The 25,972-nt window shown below is 36.9% G+C and overlaps 2 protein-coding genes and 1 long non-coding RNA gene across 4 annotated transcripts; 2 read left to right on the forward strand and 1 right to left on the reverse strand.

The window, feature by feature from the left end:
• Positions 1-8,374: 8,374 nt before the first annotated feature.
• On the reverse strand, positions 8,375-11,441 carry LOC137720585 (probable mitochondrial adenine nucleotide transporter BTL3). Its single transcript, XM_068459677.1, has 4 exons — positions 10,793-11,441; positions 9,635-9,938; positions 8,916-9,383; positions 8,375-8,803 (listed from the first exon to the last, which is right to left on the reverse strand). The coding sequence occupies exons 1-4, from the start codon at positions 11,290-11,292 to the stop codon at positions 8,729-8,731; spliced, it is 1,347 nt and encodes a 448-aa protein (XP_068315778.1). The 5' UTR covers positions 11,293-11,441; the 3' UTR covers positions 8,375-8,728.
• A 90-nt stretch (positions 11,442-11,531) lies between these two features.
• Positions 11,532-14,289, forward strand: LOC137720586 (uncharacterized). Of its 2 annotated transcripts, XR_011066548.1 has the most exons (4): positions 11,532-11,992; positions 12,169-12,225; positions 12,519-12,597; positions 13,409-14,289. It is a non-coding gene; the product is annotated as an uncharacterized lncRNA (long non-coding RNA). The 2 variants fall into 2 exon arrangements; XR_011066547.1 differs by having other exon boundaries at positions 11,532-12,225.
• Positions 14,290-17,369: 3,080 nt separating this feature from the next.
• LOC137721338 (uncharacterized) lies at positions 17,370-24,177 on the forward strand. The gene is made up of 7 exons (XM_068460438.1): positions 17,370-17,514; positions 19,236-19,354; positions 19,470-19,540; positions 20,470-20,754; positions 20,916-20,994; positions 21,469-21,577; positions 23,973-24,177. The coding sequence occupies exons 2-7, from the start codon at positions 19,240-19,242 to the stop codon at positions 24,055-24,057; spliced, it is 744 nt and encodes a 247-aa protein (XP_068316539.1). The 5' UTR covers positions 17,370-17,514; positions 19,236-19,239; the 3' UTR covers positions 24,058-24,177.
• The last annotated feature ends 1,795 nt before the right edge of the window (positions 24,178-25,972 follow it).

A 25,972-nucleotide genomic window follows, 5' to 3' on the forward strand; every position in this document is an offset into this window, starting at 1 on the left:
CGAGCATATGGTGTCACTGGTTCTCGCATCTAAGTAGTAGCGTTCCATTCATGAGATCATATCTAAACATGTTATTAACTCCGGAAAGTGCTTTCTTTGTCATACATATATGTGAGGATTCGTTTTCATATTTACATCTATCTCCTCACATATACCTAGTGTAGGGTGTGTAGTCAGAAAATCCGTGTGAAAATTGAGTGCATATCTAGTAAGGAATTGAGGAAATTCTCTAAGGCATGTTACTACGATCAGAATCATGTTTAAGTGGTTATTTGTGAACTAATGAGTAGTGACTATGATTAAGTAAAGGCTTAAGCGTAAAGATGGCTAAAATCTGTGGGAATGATGATTTTTAACATGTCATGTGCATTGGAAATCCCTGAGGCGATTGTTGGAAGGTGTAGGTTGTGTTTTACTCGTTTTACTTAGGTTATTTACTTTGTTTCATTTTGTTTTGCTCGAGGACTAGCAAAAGCTAAGTGTGGGGGAATTTGATAGGAGCATATTTACGCACCTTAGTTTAGCTTGTTTTTGTGCATTTATAGTGTTTTTCCTTAGTAAAGTAGTCTTTTAAGCTAGTTCTATGTGCTTTCAGGTTTTAAGGGCAAAGTATGCAAAAGGATGCATTTTGGAGCCTTTTGGAGCAAATTAGAGCTTGGAATGGACATCATATGCTTGGAGCCAAGAGGATGGATGAAATTGAAGACTTGAAGATGATGATTCCTACTTGAGCAAGGTTTCCTAGTTGAAGTAGGAAAGTCCCTAAATGGAAGATGGTTTCCTAGTTGAATTAGGATTCCTAGTTAAAATGGGTTTCCTAGTTGAATTAGGATTCCTAGAAGAATGAAGATTCCTACTCAAATAAGGTTTCCTACTTGATGAAGGAAAGTCAAAATCCAAATGGTCTCAAGTGAAGCAACAAAGAAGTTTTCCAAGACCAAGAAGGAAAAGGAGTCCAAGATGATGAAGGAATGACAAAGACAAGGTTTCCTAATCCTAATAGGCAAAGTTTCCATGTGCAATGAGGAGTCCTTATCCATTTAGGGCACTTTATCCATTTAGAAACCTTATCCTTGTTCTAGAACCCTTATCCATCCTTGCCGTGAGTTTTCCTTGCATTAGAGGGTTTCTAGAAGCCCTAATCTGCCCTATCCTTTAGTGCCGCACCTATCCCTTCTAGAAAGCTGATTTCCCTTGCCTTGCAAGGCATTCTAGAAGCCTTATCACCTCATCTCCTTACCTGCCGCACCTAGGAAGCATTATCCCTTTTTGTTTCTGATTTCTAAGCCTATTTCCTTGTGGATTTGGGTTATTCAAGTCCATATCTGATTACCCTAGGGTTTTAAGTGCCTATATATACTCATATTAACCCCTAGATCAGATCACCACCTCTCATACACATTCATTCATTCCAGAAATTCGTCCAACCCTCTCCACAACCTTGTCGCAGCCACTAAACACCTTTCTCCTTAGTTTTAAGCTTTGGCGCACCATCCCCTTCCCCTAAACACTACTACATCCTTCCATAACCATGCATCCATACACTTAAGGCCCTAAACCTGTCCCTAGACCTTTGCCGCACCAAGGAGGAAGAGAAGGAAGCTCGGAAGTTCATGCAATTCAAGTTCGCGTCACTGGAATTTCTAGGTGTTTCTTTTCCTTTGATTTCAATGTTTAATTTCAATTCTCTTTGTTTTGTGCGTATGAGGAACTAAACCCCCCCTTGGCTAGGGGGGGATTCGAAATACATGTTTATGCTTGCGATATGATTTGATTACTTCTAATTACGTTTCATAAGTTGTGAATTCAATTTACTTATCTATGTGAATTACATTGATTGGTGTGTGTTGGTTGAGAGTGCACGCTTAATTATCATGCATAAATTGGATGCTAGGATATAAGGAAATTTCACCTAATCGTTATGGAATTATATTCACAAGTAGTAAAGGTTGATGATCTCAATCGCGTTAAGTAAATTCTTGGCATAAGTTTCATGCAATCATAGTAACAAGTGCTTCGTCAATGCTTATGGTTTTCATAGAACTTAATGATTCTTGCTTGTATCTCTATTATGCAATCATGTAGGGGACTGGTGGGGAATGTTTTGGGTTGTCGTATGCAATCATCCAATTCAATAACATTAGGAAAATCTGAAGGTTAATTTAAGCGAACCTAATTAACTTGGGGCGTTAAGAATTCATGGGTTATTGAAAGCAATTGGAAATCGTTTTATATGCAAGTATAACATGTGTGGAGATGAACCCCTTAGCTAGCTTCCCATCCATTCAACTCCATCAAATTCGTTTTTACAATCTGTTCTAATTTAAAAAGTTTGTTTTGTTTTTAAATTCGTCCAAAACCAATCCCCCTTTTCTTTGTTGAGTCATAGTAGTTAGAAATCACTTTAGTTTGTGTTTTTAAGTGTCTTAGGTCAAAGTAAAACCAATTTTCGTCCAAAGTTGTGTCTAGTGTTCAAAACTGCCCAGATTGTGTTTTTAAGGCAGTTTTGAGTGTTTTGGTGCTGTTTTGAGTCTTTTGGTTTGTTTTGGTGTTTTAAAGTTTAGTTTTGCATTCTTTGAGTCTAGTATAGTGTTTTAAACTTGTTTTTACGTAATTGAGTCAGTTTCCAAGTGATTAACAATCCCTCCTAATCCCCGGTCCAAAACGATCCCTACTTACATTCTTCACTACAATTGATAAAAAGAGGGTTTAATTTGTGTGCTTATAATTTTCACATCAATCTTCTAGGGTGACGAGGACAAAACTTACTTCTGAGTATCCTTCTAGTGTTTGTCTGGCCTTGGCGTGCCTTTTAAGCTGAGTTATTGCGTTTGTAAAAAAACTTTGCACCACCAGTGTCTGCGCCTTTATTGTTGCACATCTGGATTGGGCGGAATAGTGCGTCATAAGCATGACTGCGTGTGTCTGAAGGTATAACTTGAGCTTCTGGGTTGCAACAACTATCGCCAAAGTTAGCTTTTGAATTTCTGGTTGGTGGTTTCCTCATCGAGGAGAGCTTTTGAACTGTGGAATACAGGTAGTTGGGCCTCCAGCTCTTCTCGTATGAGGGTAGAGCTTATTGCTGTTTCAGATGCGGCTGCTCGTCCAGTCAGAACTTGAATCTCCTTTAGAGTAATGGGGGACTTCATATTCAAGATTGCTCGAATTTGCCTTAAATGTGCATCGGCGAACCTCGTCCCAAAGTGCATGCTTATCTGCTAGAGCGAAAAAGTTTGCCAGACTTAGATCTTCTTTCGTGATCAATTCTCCGAACAGCAGGTAGTCTGCTAGGAGTCTTTTTTGGAAGACTGTTCTAGCTATCGAGTCGTTGCATCTGACTATCTTTGCCTTCTTTGTTTTGAACCTCTTCACATAGTCGCAAAATAACTTATTTGGGTTCTTCTTGACGTTGAACAAGTGGTAGGACTTTTTCTTAATTAAGCAATATAATGAATATTCTTTGGTGAAAACCAAAGAAAATTCGTCGAAACTCTAGATGGATTGTGGCAGTAGGGTGTAGAACCAATCTTGCGCCTCACCTTGTAAAATGGTGGCGAATATCTTGCACATGAGATCATCGTTGTTTCGATAGAGGATCATTGCGCTTCAATAATGCTTTAGGTGTCTCCAGGTCTCCATCCCTTTTAAAGGATGTGAAATGTGGCATGCTAAACTTGCATGGAATCTCTGCTTGCTCAATCTCATTCATGAAGGGTAACCTGCTTATGTTGGTCATGTCTCATCGTAGCACCTCGTTAGTGACCTTGTTGCGTTGGAAATCGTGCAATCTCTAGGTTAGAAGCCTTTCTACTTCTTCCTGAATTTGCCTTTGTTGGGGGTAACAGAGTTTTCGGTTGCCCTCGGTCGTGACCTACTGTTATCGACTTGTCTATGCCGCAGTTGCGGTGCATGTGGTTCGTTCCTAGCAGGCGAGGGAATTCTTCGCAGGCTGTTGATTGAGCTTGAGCTAGACTGAGTGACTACTTCTCTCCGTCCTTCGTGCTACCTACTCCGATGTGAGGTGAAGGGTGCTCCTTGCGGGCCTAGCCGCAAATGAACATTTTTCCTAGAAAGTTGCTCATGTTAACTATCGGAGTGTGGTCCCAACCGTGAATGTATGTTTGTCTGTGGGCCTAGTAGAGAGTGCATGCTTCTCAGCGCACTAAGATGGAAGTATATGCTATCTCGGGGGCCCAATAGGGAATGTAAACTGCCCAAACGCTCATTTCGTGGCTGGTCGAGTGGTTGCTTGCCGAGAAGCTGTTGGAGAGGTTCTTTGTTTGCCCTTGTCCTACTACGTTGCATCTCGGTGCGCTGCAAGAGCTAATTCACCAAGGTCGTCTGTTGTGCGAGGGCGCTCGTCAATTCTATGACTTATCGAGACAAGTGTTGTTCTTCATTTGGGTTGGAAGAGCTTGGAAGAAATGCGTCTCCTTAAGCAGTGGAAGTGTGGTAGACTCCGGGCATGAGATTTGAGTTGGAAAATGTTAAATTCGTGGAGAAATATGGTGAAAATGCCCCTGGTTCAATCATAGGCCTGGAAATTTGAAGCCGAGACGGTTGAACTAATCTTGGACCGATTTAGGCTGCTTAGAAGGCCATAGGAATAGGCTGGACCACGGGAGCAGGCTGGGCCACGATAGTGGGCTGCTCTGCATGTCGCACATGTGGGTGTGAGGCTAAGGCTTGACTTGGCAACGCGTTGGGACCGGCCACTTGGATGGTTTTTTGGGTGAGATTCTGATAAGAGCACATTTATGCGACTTTGTTAGTTTATTTCCTTGCATTTGCTTAGTTAGTTTCTATTTATTATAGTGATTTAAGTTATTTTCGTGTGTTTGTAGGTCTAATTAGCTAAAGGGGCAAGAAAAGACAATTTGGAGCATTTTAGAGCAGTTTTGGGCTTGGAATGGAATGGATAGCACATGCATGGAGTAAGGTGGATGAACGAATTTAAAGTTCAAGAAAGGCTAAGAATATGCTAAAGAGATGGAAGAATTAATTCAAGACAAAGAAGATTTGAAGCTCAGCAAAGAAAGAAGGAAACATGAGCCATACTACCTTATTTTGTCTTAACCAATCCTAATCCTACACTACCTATGTTCCAGCTGCTAGGGGGGTTCCTAATTAATTTAGGACACTTAAATATATGTTTCTAGAAGGCTTAATCCTATTCCTTAAGGGATGCTGCACCCTCTTCCTTCTAGAACAACAATTCCTTGCCGCAAACCCCTTTCCCTTTCTCTCTAGGTCTTGCCGCATATCCTTTTCCCTTTTCCTCTTGGATTCTGACATTTATTTACCCTTTTTCCTTGAGGATTTGGAGTGCAAATCTTTCCCAAATTTTAATTAATGTCTTTTCCTTTATTTCTATGCTTTCTGCCGCATATAAGGGAAGGAACCATTCATCCATCCATCCATCCTTCACCATAATTCACACCACATATCCATCATACACACAAACACCCTTGTGTCGCAGCCTTGCAAGGAGAAATGAGAGAAGACACTTGGAGTCGTGCCCTGCCATTCAAAGTTTGGATTGTTTGAGCGTTTCTAGGTGTATTCAATCTTTTGTTTTCAATGTTTAAATTTAATTGTACTTGTTTAATTGCGAACATGAGGAGCTAAATTCGTTTTGGCTAGAGGAGAATTCAAAGTCATGAACATATATGTGATATGAATTGATTTCATCCAATTATTGTTTCGCAAAAAAATGAATGCAATTTACTTAACTGCTTGATTGATAACTTATTCTTATATGTTGATTAAGGAGGCCTACTTAGTTTGCATGCATGAATTTGATGCTAAAATATAAGGGAGTTTCACCTAATTGTTATGAACTTATATTTGCAAGTAGTGGAAGTCGCTAGTCACGATCGTGTTAAGTGAATTCCTAGTAAGAGTATCATGCTTTTCATAATTACAAATGTCTTGTCAATGCTTATGATTTTCATAGAACTTAATGAGAATAATCTGATAGTTAATTTACTTGATAAGAATAATTTGATTGCATCGCTGAGTCCAATTCAATGAAATTAGGAAAATCTGATAGTTAATTTGTGCAGTTCACGGTTAATTTGGGGTATTGTCATTCATGGTTTATTGGAATAATATTTGGAAATCAATTTGTATGCATATGTGTCATGTGTGGAGAAGGACCCTCTAGCTAGCCATTCACCCATTAAAACACCCAATTTGTCCAAAGTTGTTTAGAGTCTTTAAATCTATTTGCTTTTACTTTAAATTCGTCAAAACCAATTCCTCCTTTAATATTTCGTGTTTTACTTAGTTAGAACCTGTTTTAATTTATTTCCTTTAGTGTTTTGAGTCAAAGTTAAGTTAGAATTCGTCCAAAATCACTCTTAGTTTCTGTTTTGAGTCAATTTACTTGTTTTGTGATGTTTTGAGTCATTCTAGTTTGTTTTGAGTTATTAGAGTCTAGTTTTCTGTTTTTGAGTCTAGTTTAGTGTAATTGAGTCTAATTTGAGTAGATTAGCAATCCCTCCTAATCCCTAGCCTAGAACGATTCCTATTTATCCATACTACAATTGTCAAAAAGAGGGTTTAATTTGTGTGCTATTTTATATCACATCATATTCATGATTTATTAGCTAATTAATAAATTAATTGGGTAATAAATCAATTAATTAGCTAATTAATATAATTAGAAAGGAATGATTTGAGGGTTAACTTCTGGAGAAGATTTGATGATGATGAATTAAATAGGTTTTGAATAATTACCTATTTTGAGCACTTTTGACCTTGATTGAGTCATGATTGTCCACTGCTCGAGTGTAGGAGTTCTGGTATTCCTCGAGGGTAATTTTGTCTTTTTACCCTAGAATCCACGTGTTGTCTCGATATTTTTCTCGATTATTTTTGGCTCCACAAACCCTAATTTCTCCCTCCCTCGCCAACAAATACATACTCACTGAACAAACAAAAAAAAAAGTATAAGATTACCAAGTCGCAGTTGCAGCGCAGCTTCAATCCACCTCAAGTCCATTCATCACCACAACTCCCTCTCTTTGCCTCTCTTTTCCAGTCTCCAATGAAAGATATCCACCGAGTAAAAAAAAAAAATCAAATTTTTTTAATTACACCTGGTCACAACTACTTGTGAGCTCGTCCTTTCTCAACCTTTAGATTGTCGTTTGTATGGATGGTCTGCACTCTTCGTCCGCACATTAGACAAGCCCTTATAAACATAGTTTCTAGATTGTAATGTATAACTTGAAAGTCAATTAGTGATTCTTCTTTACTACAATAAGTACAAGCAGAATGAGGTGAGATAATACAAACCCCATAATTCACTAAATGCTCTCATTTCTCTCTGCTCGCCGCCCTCTCCCTCTTTATTATAATTCTTCAGTTAAATATACCGATAACACGTTATCAACACGCTTTTGACGTTGCGTTAAAGAGTCTGTCCATCTTTAATGAGGGAAGTGTTACCTTTCAACCATTCTTATTATGGTTCACATATTATAACAGAGGTTATGGATTTGTCCATAGATTCACCTTCACAAGTCGGGGTTTCTTCAAAGGTTCTAGATGAACCAGCCTTATCAACTCCAATCCAAGCACATCTTTAATCCACATGAAATCGAGCGCTTACACCCTTCACCACCTCCCTCTCTCTGCCTCTCTTTCCCCACCTATACAACCCTCAATCTCCGACAAAAACACACCCATTGAATCGAAAAAAGTAAAGGTACATGATTTACCAACTCCCAATTAATCCACACTGAAATCGAACCCACCCGCTCTTCTTTCCAGGCCAAGGTAACCCTCTTTCCCTCCCTTGCCAACAAAAACACTCATTGAACAAAAAATAGAGGTATAAGATTACCATGTCACAATTGCAACGCATCTTCAATCCACCTCAAGTCCATTCCTCACCCCAGCTCCTCCTCTTTGCCTCTCTTTCCCCGTCTCCGATGAAAGATACCCACTGAGTAAAAAAAATTCAAAATTTTTTATTTACACTTGGTCACAACAACCCGGTTCTACTCGTGAGCTCGTCCCTTCTCAGCCTTTAGATCGTCATCCCTACGAATGGTCCGCACACTTCGTCCGAACATTAGACACGCCCTTATAGAGATTGTGATCTCTAATTGGGTACCATCTACAGTTTTATTACAGTAAAGCCCACCTTTAATTAACTGCAAAAACCTTCCTCAGAGCCTCAGATCCTTGTATGTTGACAATCATCTACCACAACATTCATGCCCATCATTATTCATGATTTTAATGATTAATTAGACAAAAACAAAATCGTTGATAAAAAAAAAAAGGACAAAAACAAATTCCAAGCATCTGTAAGTTCGCTAATTTATCTCAAAAAATACTAATCAACTACAAAACAATTACAAAAAACAGAATCTTTTTTCATTCAGTGGAGTCGGTTGAGTCAAATACAAAACAATTAATCTCAAAATAATAATACGCCCGGGTCAAGTACAATCAAACAATCAGCTTGCCCTTATTTATTCTTTCACTATATTTGACTGTTGTAGTCCTCTTTTAGCTACTCAAATGACACTAAAAATCCCAAGAAAAATTACAGCAAACTTTCTGTTAGTCAACAGAAAACATCGGAAACATTGTGCCTTGTTTCTTCTCTTTTTCCCAAGTACATATTGAAAACACAAAACAAGAAATGAAACACAACCAAACAATTCATTCTCGACAAGAACCTTTGGACCTTGATCTGGATAGAAAACTATTACGTCGACTCTACTCTGAGAAAAATCTTCATGAACTCGTATACAAGATAACTTATAGCAGCTGACGGTAAAACCTGGTGAGCACATGAGAAAAAGGTCAAGAAACTTCACCGCAAACCTGATCGAATGACAAAAGGGCTCGACAAAAGATGTGTTCTCATCTAAAGAATCGTGAGAGTACCATACCTGCAATAGGCTTGGTGTTAATCCTGCATAAAGAGCAGGTACACCTCCTTGCTCAACAATTTTCACACAAGTTGCGAAAGCACTTAACTTAGTTGCCCGAACTTGCATCTGAAGGTGTCTCCTCACAACTTCAAATGGATATGTAGCAGCTTCAGAACAAGCACCGGCAATTGCCCCATATAGTAATGTTCGAACGGGACCCAACTCCAGTTGTTCCATAGCATTCAGTTTATCACCTTCTTGTTTCTTGTGTTGGATCCTTTTAATCCCTTCAGGTGAATGCAGATAAGCTGATTTCAGTATATCATAAACACCATAGAAAACTGCACCTGAAGGTGCCATGCTCACAATCGAGGGTAGTAAACCCTTGTAAAGCGAAAAAAACCCTTCAGTTTGGATCATGTGGCGGAAAGCACCAATTACACCACCCAAGGTTTCTCCACCAGGTGCTACCATCTTTGTTCTGATCTGAAAGAATTGACATTTTAGAATAGGACTTGGGCCAATTCTTAAGTGCAAGCAATAGAATTCAGCCTATGCACACTCTTACGGTGTGACCTATAAAAGTGTGGGTCATAGACGATCAATCCTATTCTGCACATTGAACTACAAAGTTGAAGAAGAAATAATTTGAACACAAATTAACAGTGAAACCAGGAAAAAAGTGCTTACGAGATGAACTCAGCTGAAGCAAATAACAATAGAAGGTTGCAACATACCGTGTCCATAGGTAAGCAGAGCAAAGTGGCTGTAATTCCAGCCGCGGCACCAGCAAGAAACCTCTCGTAATTTGTGGACTCCTCATTCCGAAACAATTTCATCAGATGATTTCTGTAAGTATCGTAAGCATAGAAATTGATAGCCTTAAAGGGTGCCGTGCGAAGAATATTGACAAAATTTCCTCTCCAAAATCCCTTCAGCCCTTGAGAAGCTGCAATCGTCCTGATGAGCTCAAAAAGGTTCTTCTGTTCACCTCGAACTATATATTCCAGCTTTAGCCTCTCAAGAGGAGCAACAAACGTCCTAAGAAAAAGAAAACACCAAGAAGTTTCTTTTGAGTCCTGGAGAAGCATATGATGTACCATTAACCAAATTAAAGCATAACAAATGATTCAGAACCAAAATCACATCGAAAAGAGAAATGGACGCTCCATCTTTAGTTGCTTCAAAATCACAAGTTAACAGAAACTGACAATTGGGTTTTTGTTTTCCATTTATAGACCAACTCCAATGGAGTCATATAAATTTAGTTTTTAGTCCAAAATTTGCCCCCCATTGCATGTATCTCTAACGGTCGAGAATATCCAATAAAGGAATCATACAAATTTTGTTTTTAGTGCAAAGTTTTTGTTCAAATATCCACACAAAATCAAAACCACATCACAAAAATTTATTTGACCGGAATTTGAAATCAAAATAAAAAATTTCTCTTTATTTGGAGGATCAAAAACTTCAAAATCACCATCTTAAAAAAAAAAAAAAAAAACAAAACAAAACAAAAACGCTTGTTTTCATATGACAATGTATTAGAGTTTTAGTCAAAATAGAACGTAGCGGAAAAATTGCGTGATGGCAAAGGGTTTGAATATTTGACATGGATTTATTGATAAATTTTAGTTTTTATATTAATTTCATTTGCATTTAATGATAATTATATAAAAGGGCTGAAAAAAAATTCATATTTAAAATTTAAGTGAAGTTATACTGATTCAAATAAAATTTTCTTAAAAGTTTATTGAGTCCACCTGAGTCAGCTTAAAAATACAAAAATCTAAAACACGGGAATGGGAGAAGCATAATGTAATTCTATTGTCAATCTAAAAGCGTGCGGTAATTCACAAACAAATACAACTCATTCGGGTTTGGAGTGATCGAACCTTGAAACCATAGCAGCAACAGCTCCAGACCAAAGATGCTTGGTGGTATTCATAGCACCCGATCCCTTCCGTGCAGTCTCACCCTCACCCTCGAACACCGCCACAATGGCGGCCTCCTCCTCCTCCGAGGACGAAAAGCTTTTATCCCCATTTTGCCCCAGGACTTGTCCTGATTCCCGAACATACCTTTCCTCACCACCATCCCTTTCACTCCCCTTTATGGACAAGCTCACAGACAAAAGCAACCCGCCGCCACCACCTCGTCTTAAACCTTCAAAACGCAGCGTCTTGTGGCAGTGGCGCCTTAAACAACAGGCCGAACCGGAACCGGAACGCAAACGGGTACGGTGAGAAATCAAAGAAACGAAGGAAGGAGGGATGGTGTTGCTGGGGTGCAGGAACAGTCCTCCGAGGGAGATCGGATCGGGATCGGGATCGGACGGGTAGGAATTGATGAAACGGGTGAGGAGGTTGAAGCTGGAGTGGTCGGGTGGGAGCATTTCCGGGGACGTGAAAACGGCGTCGTAGAAGGGTGGAGGAGCGTGGGAACTAACGACATTTAGGGGTTAATAAGAGAGTGGGGAAGAGATGAGGGGGAGGAAGGAAGCCTGAAGAGGACGAGAGAGAGAGAGAGAGAGAGAGAGAGAGAGAGAGAGAGAGAATGGAACAATTAGAGAGAATGTTTGGAATTGTTGCGGGAAATGAAAGCGACGGGTGGGAATTTTGAATTGCTTGATGGTGGATTTGGTGCTTGGTTCCCATCGCCTTCACTTCATTTCAGTATCTCTGGTTTGGATGATTGCTTGATTGAACCCTTTCTGTTTGGAACTTTGGATCCCACCAACCTCCAAACCTCCAAATACTTGCTCCCTTTCCTTACAAACCATAAAATAATCGGACCAGAATCTGACGGCTGAGATTGGGCGAGCTCACGCGTAGAACCGGGTAATCTGCTACATCGAACGGGTCAAATTTCCCCGGGCAAAATCAGTCTCCTCTCCTTTTTCTGCAGACCACTCCATCAATTTCTTTGTCAATTTTCCCCCCAGCGAGTCGGGAGTGCTGAGCGTGAAGAGCAGCGGCACTTCTTCAAACAGAAAGATAGGATATTTTGTCGCTAAGAAGAAGATTGAGAGCTCTTCAAGCAAGCAGGCAGCTGATTTCAAGCACAAATTTGTGCACACTGTCACAAAAACTGAGGTTGAACCCATCACCCATGTCAAATATTTGATTAATTTTTTGAATTTTTTAACTTTTTGACCTCAAAGTTGTCTTCTTTGGATTGGTTTTTCAATTGGGTGAATTGGGTTTGAGGGGTTGTGAATTGATTTAGCTGTTTTTGATAGACTATGAGATGTTTTAATGACTCGCTATAGAGCCTAAGCTAAAGTCCCAAGAGCAACATTCTGGCCACCACCTTCTGGGACAACCAGGTATGTATGTATGTAGCCTTACATTCCGTTTGGTTGCTAAGAAAGTTTTTCTATAGGATTCGATCGGATTCAATTTCTGTCATCAGACTACCAGGCAATATAATATATGATTAGGATTCACGTATAATTATTTACTACAGTATGCTTATTGCTTATGTATATGTATGTATGATTCATGGGAACTGAAGTAGATACATGATTGGATTGAATTTATAATTTCTTGTCTTGTCTTTGCAACCAAACACAGTTTATTGGTAGGATTAAGTAATGACTGCTGGTATGCCCGTGTTTAGGTGCAATGCTGGGAGATACACCAGAGTGGACAAAATCTTGCTAGTGTGGCCAAGGCATCCATACCCCCACGACCAACCGGTAATCTCTCTCTCTCTCTCTCTCTCTCTCATGAAACTAGTTTGGTAGTCAAATTATTTTGTTTCGCAAGTTTGAATTCCAACATATTGTGTAATTAAGGATACATCCATACGCAACAATGTGTCAACTATAGTTTTTAATTATAACTAGGGTATGAATTAGAAATATCCGAGATGAGTTTATAAATGCTAGATGGCCTGCCTTTGCTTATAGAATTCGAACTTGGAACTTTTTACCACTCTACTGGGTCCTGGCAGAGCTAGGGGCGTTTACATCCGGCCATGGCCCTCTGATATGATTCATAACTTCTGCTCTTCATAGCAACTTAGCGTTATTTCTGGTTGAATATAAAACAAACAATAGTTTTGCTGTTTGTTTCTAGATATATACTCAGGAATCGAGATAAGAGTAGTTTTACACAATACTAAATATAACAAAAAAAAAAAAAAAAAGAAAAAAAAAACGGTGAGAAATATATTGGACGCAAAATGTTTTTACTGTTACAATTGGATGCACAATTTTGCTTAGATAAAAACAGTACAATCTCTGTGTAGAAGGACAATTGCTTTTAGAATTGTTATATGTTGTTGATTTTAAGCAAGTAATTTTTGTACTGTTATTCTACGATCTCGTTTAAAAAGATAAGAGTCCTTTTAATAAGGATCACCACTATTCCAAAGTTTTACTGATACATACATATCTTTGTGCATGCAAAAGTATGTGATTTAATTTGAGATCACATTAGATCAATGCATGTCAATTAGGGACATTCTGTGATATAACTGGGAAGGTTATATGTCTATCTGTATAGGTTTAGCGCTCAACTTGGAAGGATGATGGATCTACTGTGTTCTCTGGTGGTTGTGACAAGCAAGTTAAGAGTGGCCTTTGGCTGGTAACCAACCAGTGACCGCTACATACATGATGCACCCATAAAAGAGGTTGCTTGGGATCCCGGAGGAAATGAACTACTTAGTCACAGGAATCTGAGGAAGGAGGAGGGAAGAGAGAGGAGGCACGACACAGGTGTAAGCTATTACAATTACAGGGTGTACTCCAGCGCGAGCTTCCCAGGTAGTTGGAACCCAAGCCTTATCTACATTAATTTTGATGAGTGGACTTTGAGGGGCTTTGCAAGTGATGGTTCTCTGTACTGCAGGGCCCATGGAGAGATAGGAAAATTGATTGTACTGATGCAATGTCCGATACAAGCTTGGTGCCCTGTCGTCGAAAATAGCCGAGCATCGCTCTTTCCACATTAATTCTGGAAGGTTAGATGCTACCGATTAATTAGCCATAGAAGATGCCAGCAGTCTAGAGACACCATAGTTGGAGTTGGCCCAGGAATAGTCATCAAAGGCAGAGGGTGAGTGCGATCGGTGACGAGCAAATAATTGCTGGGAATTTGAAGCATGTCAATTTTATAAGTGGGCACCGCCAACGCCATCAATTTTATAAGCACCTATTTGTCGACGATATTCCTATGTCAAGACACAACTCACATGTCGGACGAGTCTCTGAAATAGTTAGAAAAACCCGTGACCCCCTATTCTCTCATGTTTCAGCTACTTTTTTGTCTCTTTTCTTTCTACTTTAAAGCTTCACGAGCACCAAAATTGCTACGTGAAGACAAATATCTAGCAAATAGTTAAAACCGTACACAAGATATTCACCTTTTGCTCAAGGTTTAAATATTAAAATGCCCTCCATCTTTTTCGATATGTCCTTAATGTATACCTACATGTTTTTGCTTTTGTGGTTGCATCTCGGAATTAAAATTTAAACGATGTGAATTAGTTCAATTGCTCACATCAGTAAAGTGGTTACTCAATAAGTGACAAATCGTTGATTAATTAGCGACCGAAAGCGACAAATTGATTGGCCATTTGTAAAAAAAGGGGGGAACGTGCACTTAGTTTAGGTATATGTTGAACAAGATGGTAGTGATATTGTTCTTTGTTCGGAAGAAAGAAGATGAGTGAGTGATTGGTGAAGAGAAGATTGTTTGTTCTTAAACTAATGGTATGGTTTGCACAAAGTGTAAAAAAAGCAAAAACTATCTTGGATGTGCAGCAATATATTCTCAAGTTCTTTCTACGTAATTAAAAATTTACAAATGGTGAATTCTTTTGATATATACATTTCACTTTGAATTTGGTCATCTAATAAATGTAATCAATATAATCACTATCTTTATGTTCTAAACTTAAAATTCAAAATTTAAGTTCTAAACTTATTCCAACTTGCTCCAATTCCTTGGGCCAAATATGAGTTTTAACCAATAACTCATTCCTAGGGCAAATTTAGGCCAAAATTTCTTCAGGGTTAATAGGCTGGCTCATCATATATGTGTACTTTTTTTTTTAGTTTTATATTTAAAAATTCATTGAATCAAACAACTAACTTCTAATATGATTAAATCCAACGATCAAAAAATTAAATGATTCAAATTTAAATCTAATGGCTAAAATAATTTTTAAAAATTCTTTCATGTGTAGTGTTCCACGAGTTTCATGATGTTGGTTTAGTGATTTTTTTAATATTTATCAGAATCAAAATATTTTTTTTTTTTTGTTAAAGTGTTCATAAAATTAAATTAGGATAGTCTACATAATTTATTATTATATTTTTTAAATTTACTTTAAAAAAATAATCATAAATTTATTTTTTAATAATCTCCAGCTAAAAATGTAACACAAAAGGGTTGGGACAAAAAAACTGCTTCTGAGCTAAAAATTTTAAGTTTCAATGTAAAAATAAATAAATAAATAAATAAATATTAATTTCTACTAATTAATAAAACTCTCTTTGTCAACCAAAAGAGGATGGAAGGACAAATTAGTCTTCTATCACACAAAAAAAAAATGATGGGCAATAATGTAATTTCACAAGTCCAAATTTTACTGTTTTTTATTGAAGCCTCACCTACATGTGATGTTAAAATACCTCCAATATTAAAATTTTTTTTTTTTTAAAAACCTCTCACTCCCCCACGTTCTCTTTCTCTCCCTCTCTCCTTCTCATTTTCTAAAAAAATGTGTTTATACACACAAAGTGTGTAAGCAAATGCTAGTGTGTGTGTATATATATATATATAATTTAAGGGAAAACTTGATATAAGTCCAATTTTTTGAACTAATAGTAAGAATAGTCCAATTTATTAAAATAAGTCCAATTCCTTAAATTTAATTATTTTAGAGTGCTACTATTACCACCTCTCTGTCTTATTTCTACACCCACTCTTTATTAAAAAAATTTAATTACCAATTTATCCTCACGTAATATGTCAAATAAGGACTAAGGGAAACAAGATCAGATCCTTCCACCCTCCCAGCAACTCGTAATCTCAATTCCCAAACGTCTCGTCGTCACTTTATTCCTTCTATATTTTAATTTATGTTTATTGGATCCTAAATTATTGAATCATGAATTGATCTTTGTATTCGTCCAAACACACTGAAAGTGTCAAGCCATATATGGATGTCATCGGAGTTTCTTTCTCTACCGATTTCACTTCTTATTCTTTCGGCTTTGATTCTATGATTGGTTGAGCGACTGACACTTCGTTCTATTGTTGCATCACCTCCGTGGTCAGCCATGGGGATAGTCAGGATGGTGGTAAAAAGTGCAGAAGGGTGGTCGTTGTTTTACTTCCCTCTATTTCAATCGTATAAATATAATCATTTTCCTTATATTAAAAATATTGTTTAAATAATTAAAAAATAGATGGAAGAACAGGCTAGAGAAGCAATATGGATGTCAAGGGGTAGGTTGTGCTTCTCATCAGTTAGTAATGGCTATGGGAAGGGGTAGGCTGTGTTGGTAAACGGTGTCAAGGGTGGAGATTGGAAGGGTCTTTGGGGATAATGGTGGGTGGGAAGATAGTAGGTTATTTTTCTTATTTTTATGGTGGGTGAGATTATAAGGTATGTCTAGAAATAGGACAATAGGGTGGATCTAGTAACACTCTTATTTTATTATTAATAATTATCTCTTCAAAGAAAAAAAATTTATTGTAAAAATCAAATTTCTTCCTAATTATCTTTTTAATTATTTCTTTGTATTTATTTTTTTGTTATTTCTTGTTCTTCCTCCTGCTTTAACCCATTTATAGATTTTATTTTGATTTTTATAATCAACCTATATCACAGGTTAATTGTATTTATCTACCTATACGACATATTCTTTTTCATAGTCAACTTGTTACAAATTAATGTGTCTTGCTTGTAGGTATATTATGTTTTTTTCTACCTTTTAGTTAGGTTTCACATCTCACTTATAGGTATAATATACATTCATATATTTACTACTTGAGTTAGAGTATAATGTTTTGCAGATAGATTTATGTTGGTATATTAGTTTTTTTTTGTTATAAGATATTAATTAGATATTTTGGAGTTGGAAAATGCATAATATTAAAAGATTTTAATTGATTTTTAATATTGTTAGAAAATATAAAATGAGTATAAAAGAAATAAAAACATTTAATTAGAGAATTGAAATCATTCCTAAAAACACTCTATGTTTTTGGCCCCAGATCTAAAAACCCCATAATTTAATTTCAAATATATAGTAGTTGCAGAAAAAAGGGCCAGGGGCAAAATGGTCAGTAGGTAGATACAATTGGATTAGATGGAACTTGTCGAGCGAGTGGGGGATGACGTCACAGCCAGTAGCCTTTCCTGCGAATCGCGCCATTTACAAAAGAACAAAGCTGAAATACAAAGCCCTCCTTCTCCTTCATCCCAGTTAACTCCCCTCTCTCTCTCTCTCTCTAAGACTATGGATTCTTGAAATTGCAGAAACTTGAAAAGCAAGCAGTAGCGGGTGACTCATAGTGGTGGGACGGAGACCTAATCTCTTTGCAATTACAAACTTGCTGCAATGGCGACTGTTAATACCTCCGATTCCGATAAGGTATCATTTCCAATCACATTTTCTCTCTCTCTACTTTTTAGTTTTAGGTAGCATTTTTGAATTTCTCTACTCCCTCACCTTGTCAGAAATTTAAATTTCCAAGTTGAAACAACAAATCATCTTTCACCTAACAATCTGCCATGAATTTTGGAGACACCCAACAACTTTAAAAAGCTGGTTTTCTCATGGCTGCAATGGTGGCTAATCTGGACATTTTTATGTTTAGTATTTTCTAGGTTAGTTTCTTGGCTCCGACTTCCATACTCCATCATTAAATGATACCCAAATCATCATTAAATGATACGGAGTATGGAAGATAAATCCGAGTTTTTCATAGATAGTGCATATCCAAAGGCCATGTTAAATCCTAGGTGGAATGTCTGCATATTTGAAATCAAAATTCTATCCAACCGAAGTGTTATTTGCTAATTGGATTTGAAGGCTTTGTGATTAGGAGTCAAATTTGACATCAATTTCAAAAAAAATTTGAAGTCATTTTCGGCTGGAGAAGTACAAAATTTGACATAAAACTTCAGATTGCCTCGGCCATCAATTGTAATTTTTTTATTTTAATAAATGATATTATCTACCTTGGAGGAGGGGGTGGGCTTAGCCTCAATGAGCTAGCAATAATGTGATTCAAATTTGCTTTTGGTGAAAATCGAATCTAAAAGCTCTCACTTGCAAGTGAAGAGGAATACCACTAGACGGTAGTACTAAGTGGCACCCTCAATTGTAATTTCACATTTCTTTTTGTGGGTCAAAACATTAACATACAGCTAGCTGGTTGATAGAGATTTTCATTTCACCGTTGGTGGGTGGGTGCACTAGGACAATCATGTTGGAATGAAGGGAATATCAAAGGGAAGATTAGTAGAATTAGAGCACTCTTTTACAATTCTTGCTGTTGATATTGATTGCATTCATGGAATCTTACTGACATCAAAGATTTCTACGCTAGTCAGTGAGAATCAAAGAACAAGAAAGGGTTTTTGTGAATAGAGCTCTTGAGATAACACGGAAATCCCAATGAATTTTATTCAACTGAACCTGATTAATTACCACTGAATCAGAGTTAAGGTTTAGACTTAAATGACTAAGCCTAACTAAATTGCAACTAACAGTACACATCCGCACATGGTCATGCTGATGTGGCACATCAAGGTTGCCCAGTGCTTTCCAACCGAATTTTATTTTGCTGGTGATTGTAATATGCTTGTTCAACTTTCGAATGGCAAGTCTACGTCACCTTTACTAATATTAAGCTTGTTTCATATTATTCTTCAGTAACTATCCATATGTTTTCACTTAGTGGGAAAAGGCTTTGTTGTTGTTGTTCTAACTATCCGTATATTAGATATATTGTTGGAGGTATATGTGATGCTTTGATGTTGCCGAAATGATTTAAGACAAAAGATGGATTCAGGTGCTGAATGTTGCATCTTGCTTGTTCAGTGCAAGAATGAAACTTTGAGTGTTATGGGATGAATAGCCCCAATCCTCAAAAACGTTGTCTAATACCAATTATCTTACCCTTTAGTGACCAAAAGGGGAGAAGGCAACCAGGAAAAAACAGAACTAACTTATCTCTTTTTTTTTTTTAATTCTGGGAATTCTCTTAGGCCTGTAAATCATTTGTATGACACTGGTTTTGTTCCAGTCATGATATCTATTCCAACCAAATATCATACGTTGGATGCTAAATTTTATTTGAGGTACAGTTTTATGCAGGCATTGATCCAAGGAACTGTGGATGGATGTTGCAGCTTACCTGCTAGCTATTCAAGTGTTGAGTTGCTAAGGCAAACTCTTGAAGAGATCGACCAGCATTGCTCTCTAGGTCTCTCTCTCTGTCTCTCCGAACTAAGGAAAAAAGACAGCTGTCGCAATTAGTTCGATTTGATGGCTATGTACGCTCTGTTAAATTCTTCAACATTTCTGGCATTTTGTTTCAGATATTCTTCCTGTTCTGTTAGAGAAGGCTCCACTTCAAGCAAGGCTAAGATGTCCCTTTCACAGCTCACATGTAAGTCCTCCTAGCAATTAAAATTTTGCTGAATAGTATTATGCTATTTGTGGGTTTGTGTTGGTTTCATTGCTAATTTAATAAAGCATAGTCCCCTTCTTAAGAGGGGTCCTGTTTTCTAAGAAGTATAAGGGATAGGATTATTGTGTCCATCCTGCAATGTGATCCAATGATCCAAACCATCTAAATTTTGTAAAGTTATATAAGAATCATTCTTGCAAAAAATCAAATGAAATGGAAATCGTTGGACCATTTGATTATCATGTTCACTGTTTTTGGGAACACTGTGTGTTTGTTTATTTGATCATATTTAGTGACTAAATGTCATCTGATTTAGTTGTAGCTATTTTTTCCTTGGATAATGTTAACAGATGGACGGTTTGGATCATTAGATCACATTGAAGGCCACTTGATAAACCAAAAACATGAATACACCTACTGATGTGTGATTTTGTATTACATTAGGAACTAAAAATATGTGTAGAATTTGACATCTAAGTCTACCTTCCTTGCAATTCATCAGATGACATAGACATGTATGAATAATTGATGTTTTCATCATATACCTAGACAGAGCCATTTGACTTAACCAACTACATGTTGTTTCACAATGTTATGCCATAAAATATGTCAATAATTTTTTTTTTCTTTTTTTTTTTTTGGATTCTCTCATTGACCCGCGTTGGTGGCATGGGGTTTCTGAAGACTCATCTACTTCAGCTTCCTGATTCCGTTATCAGTATTGGCTCCTAGTGGAGACCCCGTTTTGTTATTCTTGAATCACTTAGTTTTTTTGCTGTTATTTTTTATGTCACATAGTTTGTTTACACAAAACTAAAAAAATCTCATTGATGTTCTCATTGTTGTTGTTTCAAGTAAGGCTTTCCTGTTTCAGTTTCGCAACACTTTGAAGTTTTCTGTTTGTGAAGGCCACAGATGTCTATAGCATTTCAATGTTAGCCACAGAAAGCAACCGTCTACCATGCGCTTCAGTGTTCGGATTTTTGAACTTTTCAGAAGTTTCTAGTTCATCTAAAGGTCAGATGTGCATGGATGCTCAGCTGAGTTGCCAGAACTACAATGATTTACAAGCAAATAGGGCAGATTCTCATCCCCCATGCATCATTGAGATAGATCTGGAGAAGGGATATATTCAAGCACCAGAGTCGAAAGAGGAAGCTGTTGAAAGTTTAAAACGCGAGGGCTTACTAGCGGTAAGTTACAATAGCTTATGCTATATCCTTGATATTATCTAGAATAAACTTGAAACTGGGGGTGGTCGAAAAATATCATACTACTATACATTGATTGCTATTGATTTTGACATTTTCTGTTTACCCTTGTAAATTTAATGTCATTGGCATAACACTGTCAGAGAGTATTTCGGAGACAGGCAAGCCTAAAAGTTGGTGGGAAACTTTTGCAGCTTCTATTCAACCATGGCACTTCAAGAGGTATGTAAACATTTATATACCTTCAAATTTGTACAGTTTATTTTCTAAATTATTAATCGGTGAGTCATTATTTTTCCATACATCGTTGCAAGTAATAAGGCTAGGATATCCTCCTGGTCTTATAGAGTCTTAACGATGTTTTCTAATTGGATGTAGTGGGTTGAATATTGCACATCTATTTGAATGGAAGGGACACATATATTGGACATATCTTCTAGGGTCTCCTGTATAAGATGCATTTTGCGTCGATACAATCAATTTCTCTAGCAGCACTAGGTTGAGTCATCTGTCACTTAATGGAAGGGATACATATGTTTGACTTGTCCATAAAACTTCTCTTTTATCGGAGAATTAAAGCCTTTCATAATAGTTTAAACAATCCTGGGTCTCTCCATCCACTGCCAATTGGTTTTGGGTTGGATGATCACGTTCTAATAAAATGGGAAGTTGATTTTTACTCTCATATTTCAATAGATAACGCAGTGACTGAGAGAATTCATGAAGCGCCAAATAACCGGTGGAAAAGATGCAAACGCACTGCCTCATTTGATTCCAGAAAAGTCGTCATCTTGTTCTCAATCTTGTAAGTAGTAAAACAAAGAAGCTACTTAAATATTTGGTTTTAAATTTTTTAAATGTTTCCTTCAGAATACTATTAGTTTTACTACATGTCATGAGTAATTTAAACCAGTAATTGACTTGATCAGACAAGTGTAGTTTATCATGACAACAATGAGATGAGGAATATTGACATTTTAATGTTTTTCTTGTTTTGCTGTCAAGAGCAAAGCTGAATGGTCTAATTTTTACATTTTACCATCACTAGTTTTAAATTAGTACTTGACTCGATTGGACAAAATATAATTCTCAGAACAATAGTAGGATGGAGAGGCATTTTATCTTAGGGTTTGATTAATCTGAATATTCAAGCTTTCAATTATTTTGCATTAACATAGATCGTTGAGTGCTCAGATTCCATTTCATGCTCAATGTTATAAGAGGCCAACGTAGGACCTCAGGTCTTCTTTCTAACCTTTCTTCTTTAGATGTGCATCATTATATATATTTGAGTGTAATATTATTGAATGAGAAGTAAATTCATTAAGTTATTATTGATACAATGATTTAGAGTTCCTTTGGAATTAACCCTTTTTAAACTCCATCAATACAAGGTATGATTTACATAAAAAAAAAAAAAAAAAAAAATCCAAGGTATGATTCAATCATTTTGTTAGTGCATGAATTTTTTTGCAGCAAATTAGATTGTACTTCTTGGTGCACCTCCTTTTTAGATTAAATTCTGGTAGGTGTGATGGGTAAGCTACAGTTCAATCTGTGCTTTTTTGCATGACTAGATTTCCCCTTTCATATCTAGACATCCATCTAACAACCACAACTTTTTTTGTTCTTTTAATTCTCTTTTGATTTTTGGAAATAAAATCCGATAGAATGTTCGCACTATCTAACCTTCCGATAGAAATGGATGCAACAGAATGATATTGCTATCTACATATGCAATCAAAACCTCATATCCTTCAGTTGGGGAATATGCATAACCAATAAAGGGCGTAAACTGCAGTGTCTCCCTAGTTCTTCTACCAAGGTTGGTCCCTAGAAAGAAGAAAGAGGCTGCATGGTCGCCTACTATGGAAAAGCTTAGCTCCAGAAACAGGATGCTGACTACAAAAAATGTAATGTCGAACCTTCACCATTTATAATTCAGCAAGCAGGGGAAAATTGCTTCAAATAGAGGAAGATAATGTTTTCTGAGTGAAAGAGTTAAGGGATAGTGAAGATTCTTGGCCAATACTGGGATGAAAGAGTCACACACTGTTGTTTTATTCATCCTTCTTGGTCTAGTGTGTCTGCTTTTGATATTGAGCTTCAGAGTTCAAACAATTATGAAATAGATGAGATGTAATATGTTGCTGGATTTGTAGACAAATTTGAAAACACCATTCTAGTTTTTAAGATCAACATGAGAGATATGGGTAGTGAGTATCAGTCATAGTGTGTAAAGTGCTAGGAAAATACATGGTTTCTAGTCCGCGCACAGCCAGTTCAATCAGGGAGGCCATATTTTGTAGTGAATATAGAAAATTATAGATATAAAAAATATGTGGTGTGTTGCTAATTGGTGCTTTCTAAGTAAGGCACCAGCAGAATCTCTGGCCCTTCTCTTGCCTACTGTTCCATAGCCAGGAGTTATGGACCTTCATATTCTGAATGGCCTGCTGTTTGCGCGAAGAGGTGAAGCTAGTGAAAAGTTATCCCTCTTTGCATCTTTTGGTGCTTACGGTTTGGGTGGAATGGCAGAGCTATTGATGATGCAGAGAATTCTTTAATGGACTTGAAGTTCAACTTGCAACCTGGTTGAATGGACTAGGAAGACACCTGCAACTTAATTCTTTCTTCGGTTAGGTTCTATTTTTCTTTTGGTTCCTAATCTTTTGTATACAGCTTTTTTCTGGGCTGGCATCCTTTGTCAGAGAAGAAAAACGGAGGAAAAATCAGGGCATTGGATCTGAAATAGAATGGGGAACTGCAGATAGTAATGGGGTAGGCTTTAAAGGACTACATGCAAAATTGCAAATCTAAGTATATTAATCTATCGATACTATTTTGTATAATCATATTATACTTTCTTATCTTTGTGGTTATTCTACTGCTCTACACCAATGTGTGCTCTGTGGATTGGAACTTAGGTAGCGAGTTTCTTTTTTCGGTCTGTTTTGCATCTCTTTAGTGAAATGAGTTCTATTTTGATTGAAAATTTGCAAAAAGTTGTGTATTTTTCCCTAAAAAAAGGTGTCCTCAATCTTTACGGGTGCTGATGCGCTGTTGAAAGTTTGAAATGACCTGTACAAGTATTGATGTGCGTAAGTATTTGGTCTTAACGTATGTTGTAAACCCAGGAATCCGGTTTCACTTTTCTTGTCCGTTCTTATCAATGACGATCAGCAATCTCTGTTTTGCAGGTCAAGTTTGGGGACAATGATCTTGATATATCTGACATTGAGAGTTAGGCAGAATGCAGACGGTTTCTTTCACGATGCCATCTGATTCGCGACGCTTACTTAGCTGCTCTGCTGTTGCTGCGTCTCATGCACTAGTGTTGAAGTAACCTTGTTCATAATGTAAATATTGATACTTTACGGTGTCTTGTTGCAATATTTTTAGTTTGGATAATCTCCTTGACTCTTCATAAGATATTAATAGGCAATGCTTCTTTACTAATCAAGTCGTCTATTGCGCAAGAGGCCTTTTGAGTGGTGGAGATGAGTGTTGCCCTTGCATCACGGTGTAGATTCAAACCTGTCGTTTCACTAATCTAACAAATCTATCCTTTAGGGAAAAAAAAAAAGAAAAAGAAAAAAAAAAGTCGTCTAGTGGAATTGGAGGCTTCTCTCATCTTTGTTTGGTGTTCAAAACTGAAAAAATTACGTTCTAACCTACTCTGGTTTCTGAAAAGAAGCAGCCATTCGAATTTTTGGTTGTAAAAAATTATTCTATTTCCAATAAACAACTTGGAGTAGAAACCAAACACTCGCAATCTAGGTTCTTAATGTGGTTTTTCGTTAAAATGAACAGTACCGGAAGCTTTTCGTTAAAGTTTCCATGGGCAAATTAACGAAAATGACTTGAAAACTTTAAGTTTTAACAATAAGGACAAAATAAAGGGTAAGGTAAATAGTACCAGGATTGATTTTTTATTGTAAAAATGTGGTTTTTCGTTAAAGTGAATAATATCGAGAGCTTTTCATTAAAGTTCCCTATTAATATCTATAAGATCTATGTCCAACCAAGTTGGCTAGAACGGTGCGAGTCTTCTTTTGCATCTAAGTCTAAATCTACTTTCACATAGTTTAGATTGATTTAGTTTAGAATATCACTTGTGTGTATATAGAGGAGCACTCAAGCTTTAATTAGTTAGTAACTTAAGATGATGTTAATCACACATTGAAATCTTCATTCATAGATTATCTTTATAAATTTCATCTAAATCGGAAAATGTTTCATTATCTAATTATGACAAACATAAAATTGGCATGGTTGCCGAAAAAACAGTTAAGTTTTCAATTTAATAATCGAATGGCTAAATGATTTCTAATTTGGATTAAATTTTATATATCAAAAACCATACAAAATCCAAACATGACTATTAGGAACAAAAGTGGTGTATTTTAGAAAGGCAAGACGTCCCTTGAATAACTATTTGGAGAAAACATAGCATTAATTACATTTACACCCTTTAGGTTAGGGGTGCAACTTGGGTTGGGCCAATCTGAACCCACCCATGCCCAACCCGACTTTAAACCAGAACAATTGGGTTTTTTTTTTTTTTTTTTTTTTTTTTTTTTTTTTTTTTTTAAGTTATAACCTGCCCGAACCCAACCCAATTTCAACTTATTTATTAATTGGGTTGAGTTGGGTTGATTATTTGTCCATCCATCCCCAACCCAATCCAACCCGACTAACCAAACCCAATCTAACCGGATTGTAACCCATATTCAATTAATGCTCATACTACACCCAAGTAAGCCAAGTCCAAAAACCAACACGCTTTCTAATATATTTTTTTTAATAAATTACCCTTTATAATTACTTAAGCTTTTAGGGAATAAGAGACTTGATTAGTCAGCCCATATTTGTAGTTTCAAAATCCTAAAGCAAGCTTTATAGTAAATGGATTTATGAAGTTAAGGTTAGTTAGCTTTGATGCTACTTGGCTTAATTTTTTTAGGAATTCTTGGAAGCTAAGTTGTTACAAGATTAAACTTGAAAAAGTTGGGCAACCCGAGCCCAACCCAAGTAAACCCTAACCCAATTAAACCCGAGCCCAAATGAACCCAAATGAAACCCAACCTGCCTGTGTTGAACCCCTACTTTAGGTTGGAAGTGATTTTCAAATTGGGCCATTGTGTTATATCATTTTCACATTCGACATTGATGTTTTAAAATTGTATCAATTTATGTC

The sequence above is a fragment of the Pyrus communis genome, chromosome 16 (genome assembly GCF_963583255.1).
Source record: "Pyrus communis chromosome 16, drPyrComm1.1, whole genome shotgun sequence".
Classification (NCBI taxonomy): domain Eukaryota; kingdom Viridiplantae; phylum Streptophyta; class Magnoliopsida; order Rosales; family Rosaceae; genus Pyrus; species Pyrus communis.

Excerpts from the sequence above, each read along its gene's own strand:
- LOC137720585 (XM_068459677.1), bottom strand. The coding sequence starts at position 11,292 with ATGCTCCCACCCGACCACTCCAGCTTCAACCTCCTCACCCGTTTCATC. Across the intron at positions 9,939-10,792 it reads GTTGCTGCTATGGTTTCAAG|GACGTTTGTTGCTCCTCTTG; the intron begins GTTCGATCACTC and ends TCTTTTTCTTAG. Across the intron at positions 8,804-8,915 it reads TAACACCAAGCCTATTGCAG|GTTTTACCGTCAGCTGCTAT; the intron begins GTATGGTACTCT and ends TGTGCTCACCAG.
- LOC137721338 (XM_068460438.1), top strand. The coding sequence starts at position 19,240 with ATGCAGGCATTGATCCAAGGAACTGTGGATGGATGTTGCAGCTTACCT. Across the intron at positions 19,355-19,469 it reads CGACCAGCATTGCTCTCTAG|ATATTCTTCCTGTTCTGTTA; the intron begins GTCTCTCTCTCT and ends ATTTTGTTTCAG. Across the intron at positions 19,541-20,469 it reads GTCCCTTTCACAGCTCACAT|GCCACAGATGTCTATAGCAT; the intron begins GTAAGTCCTCCT and ends CTGTTTGTGAAG.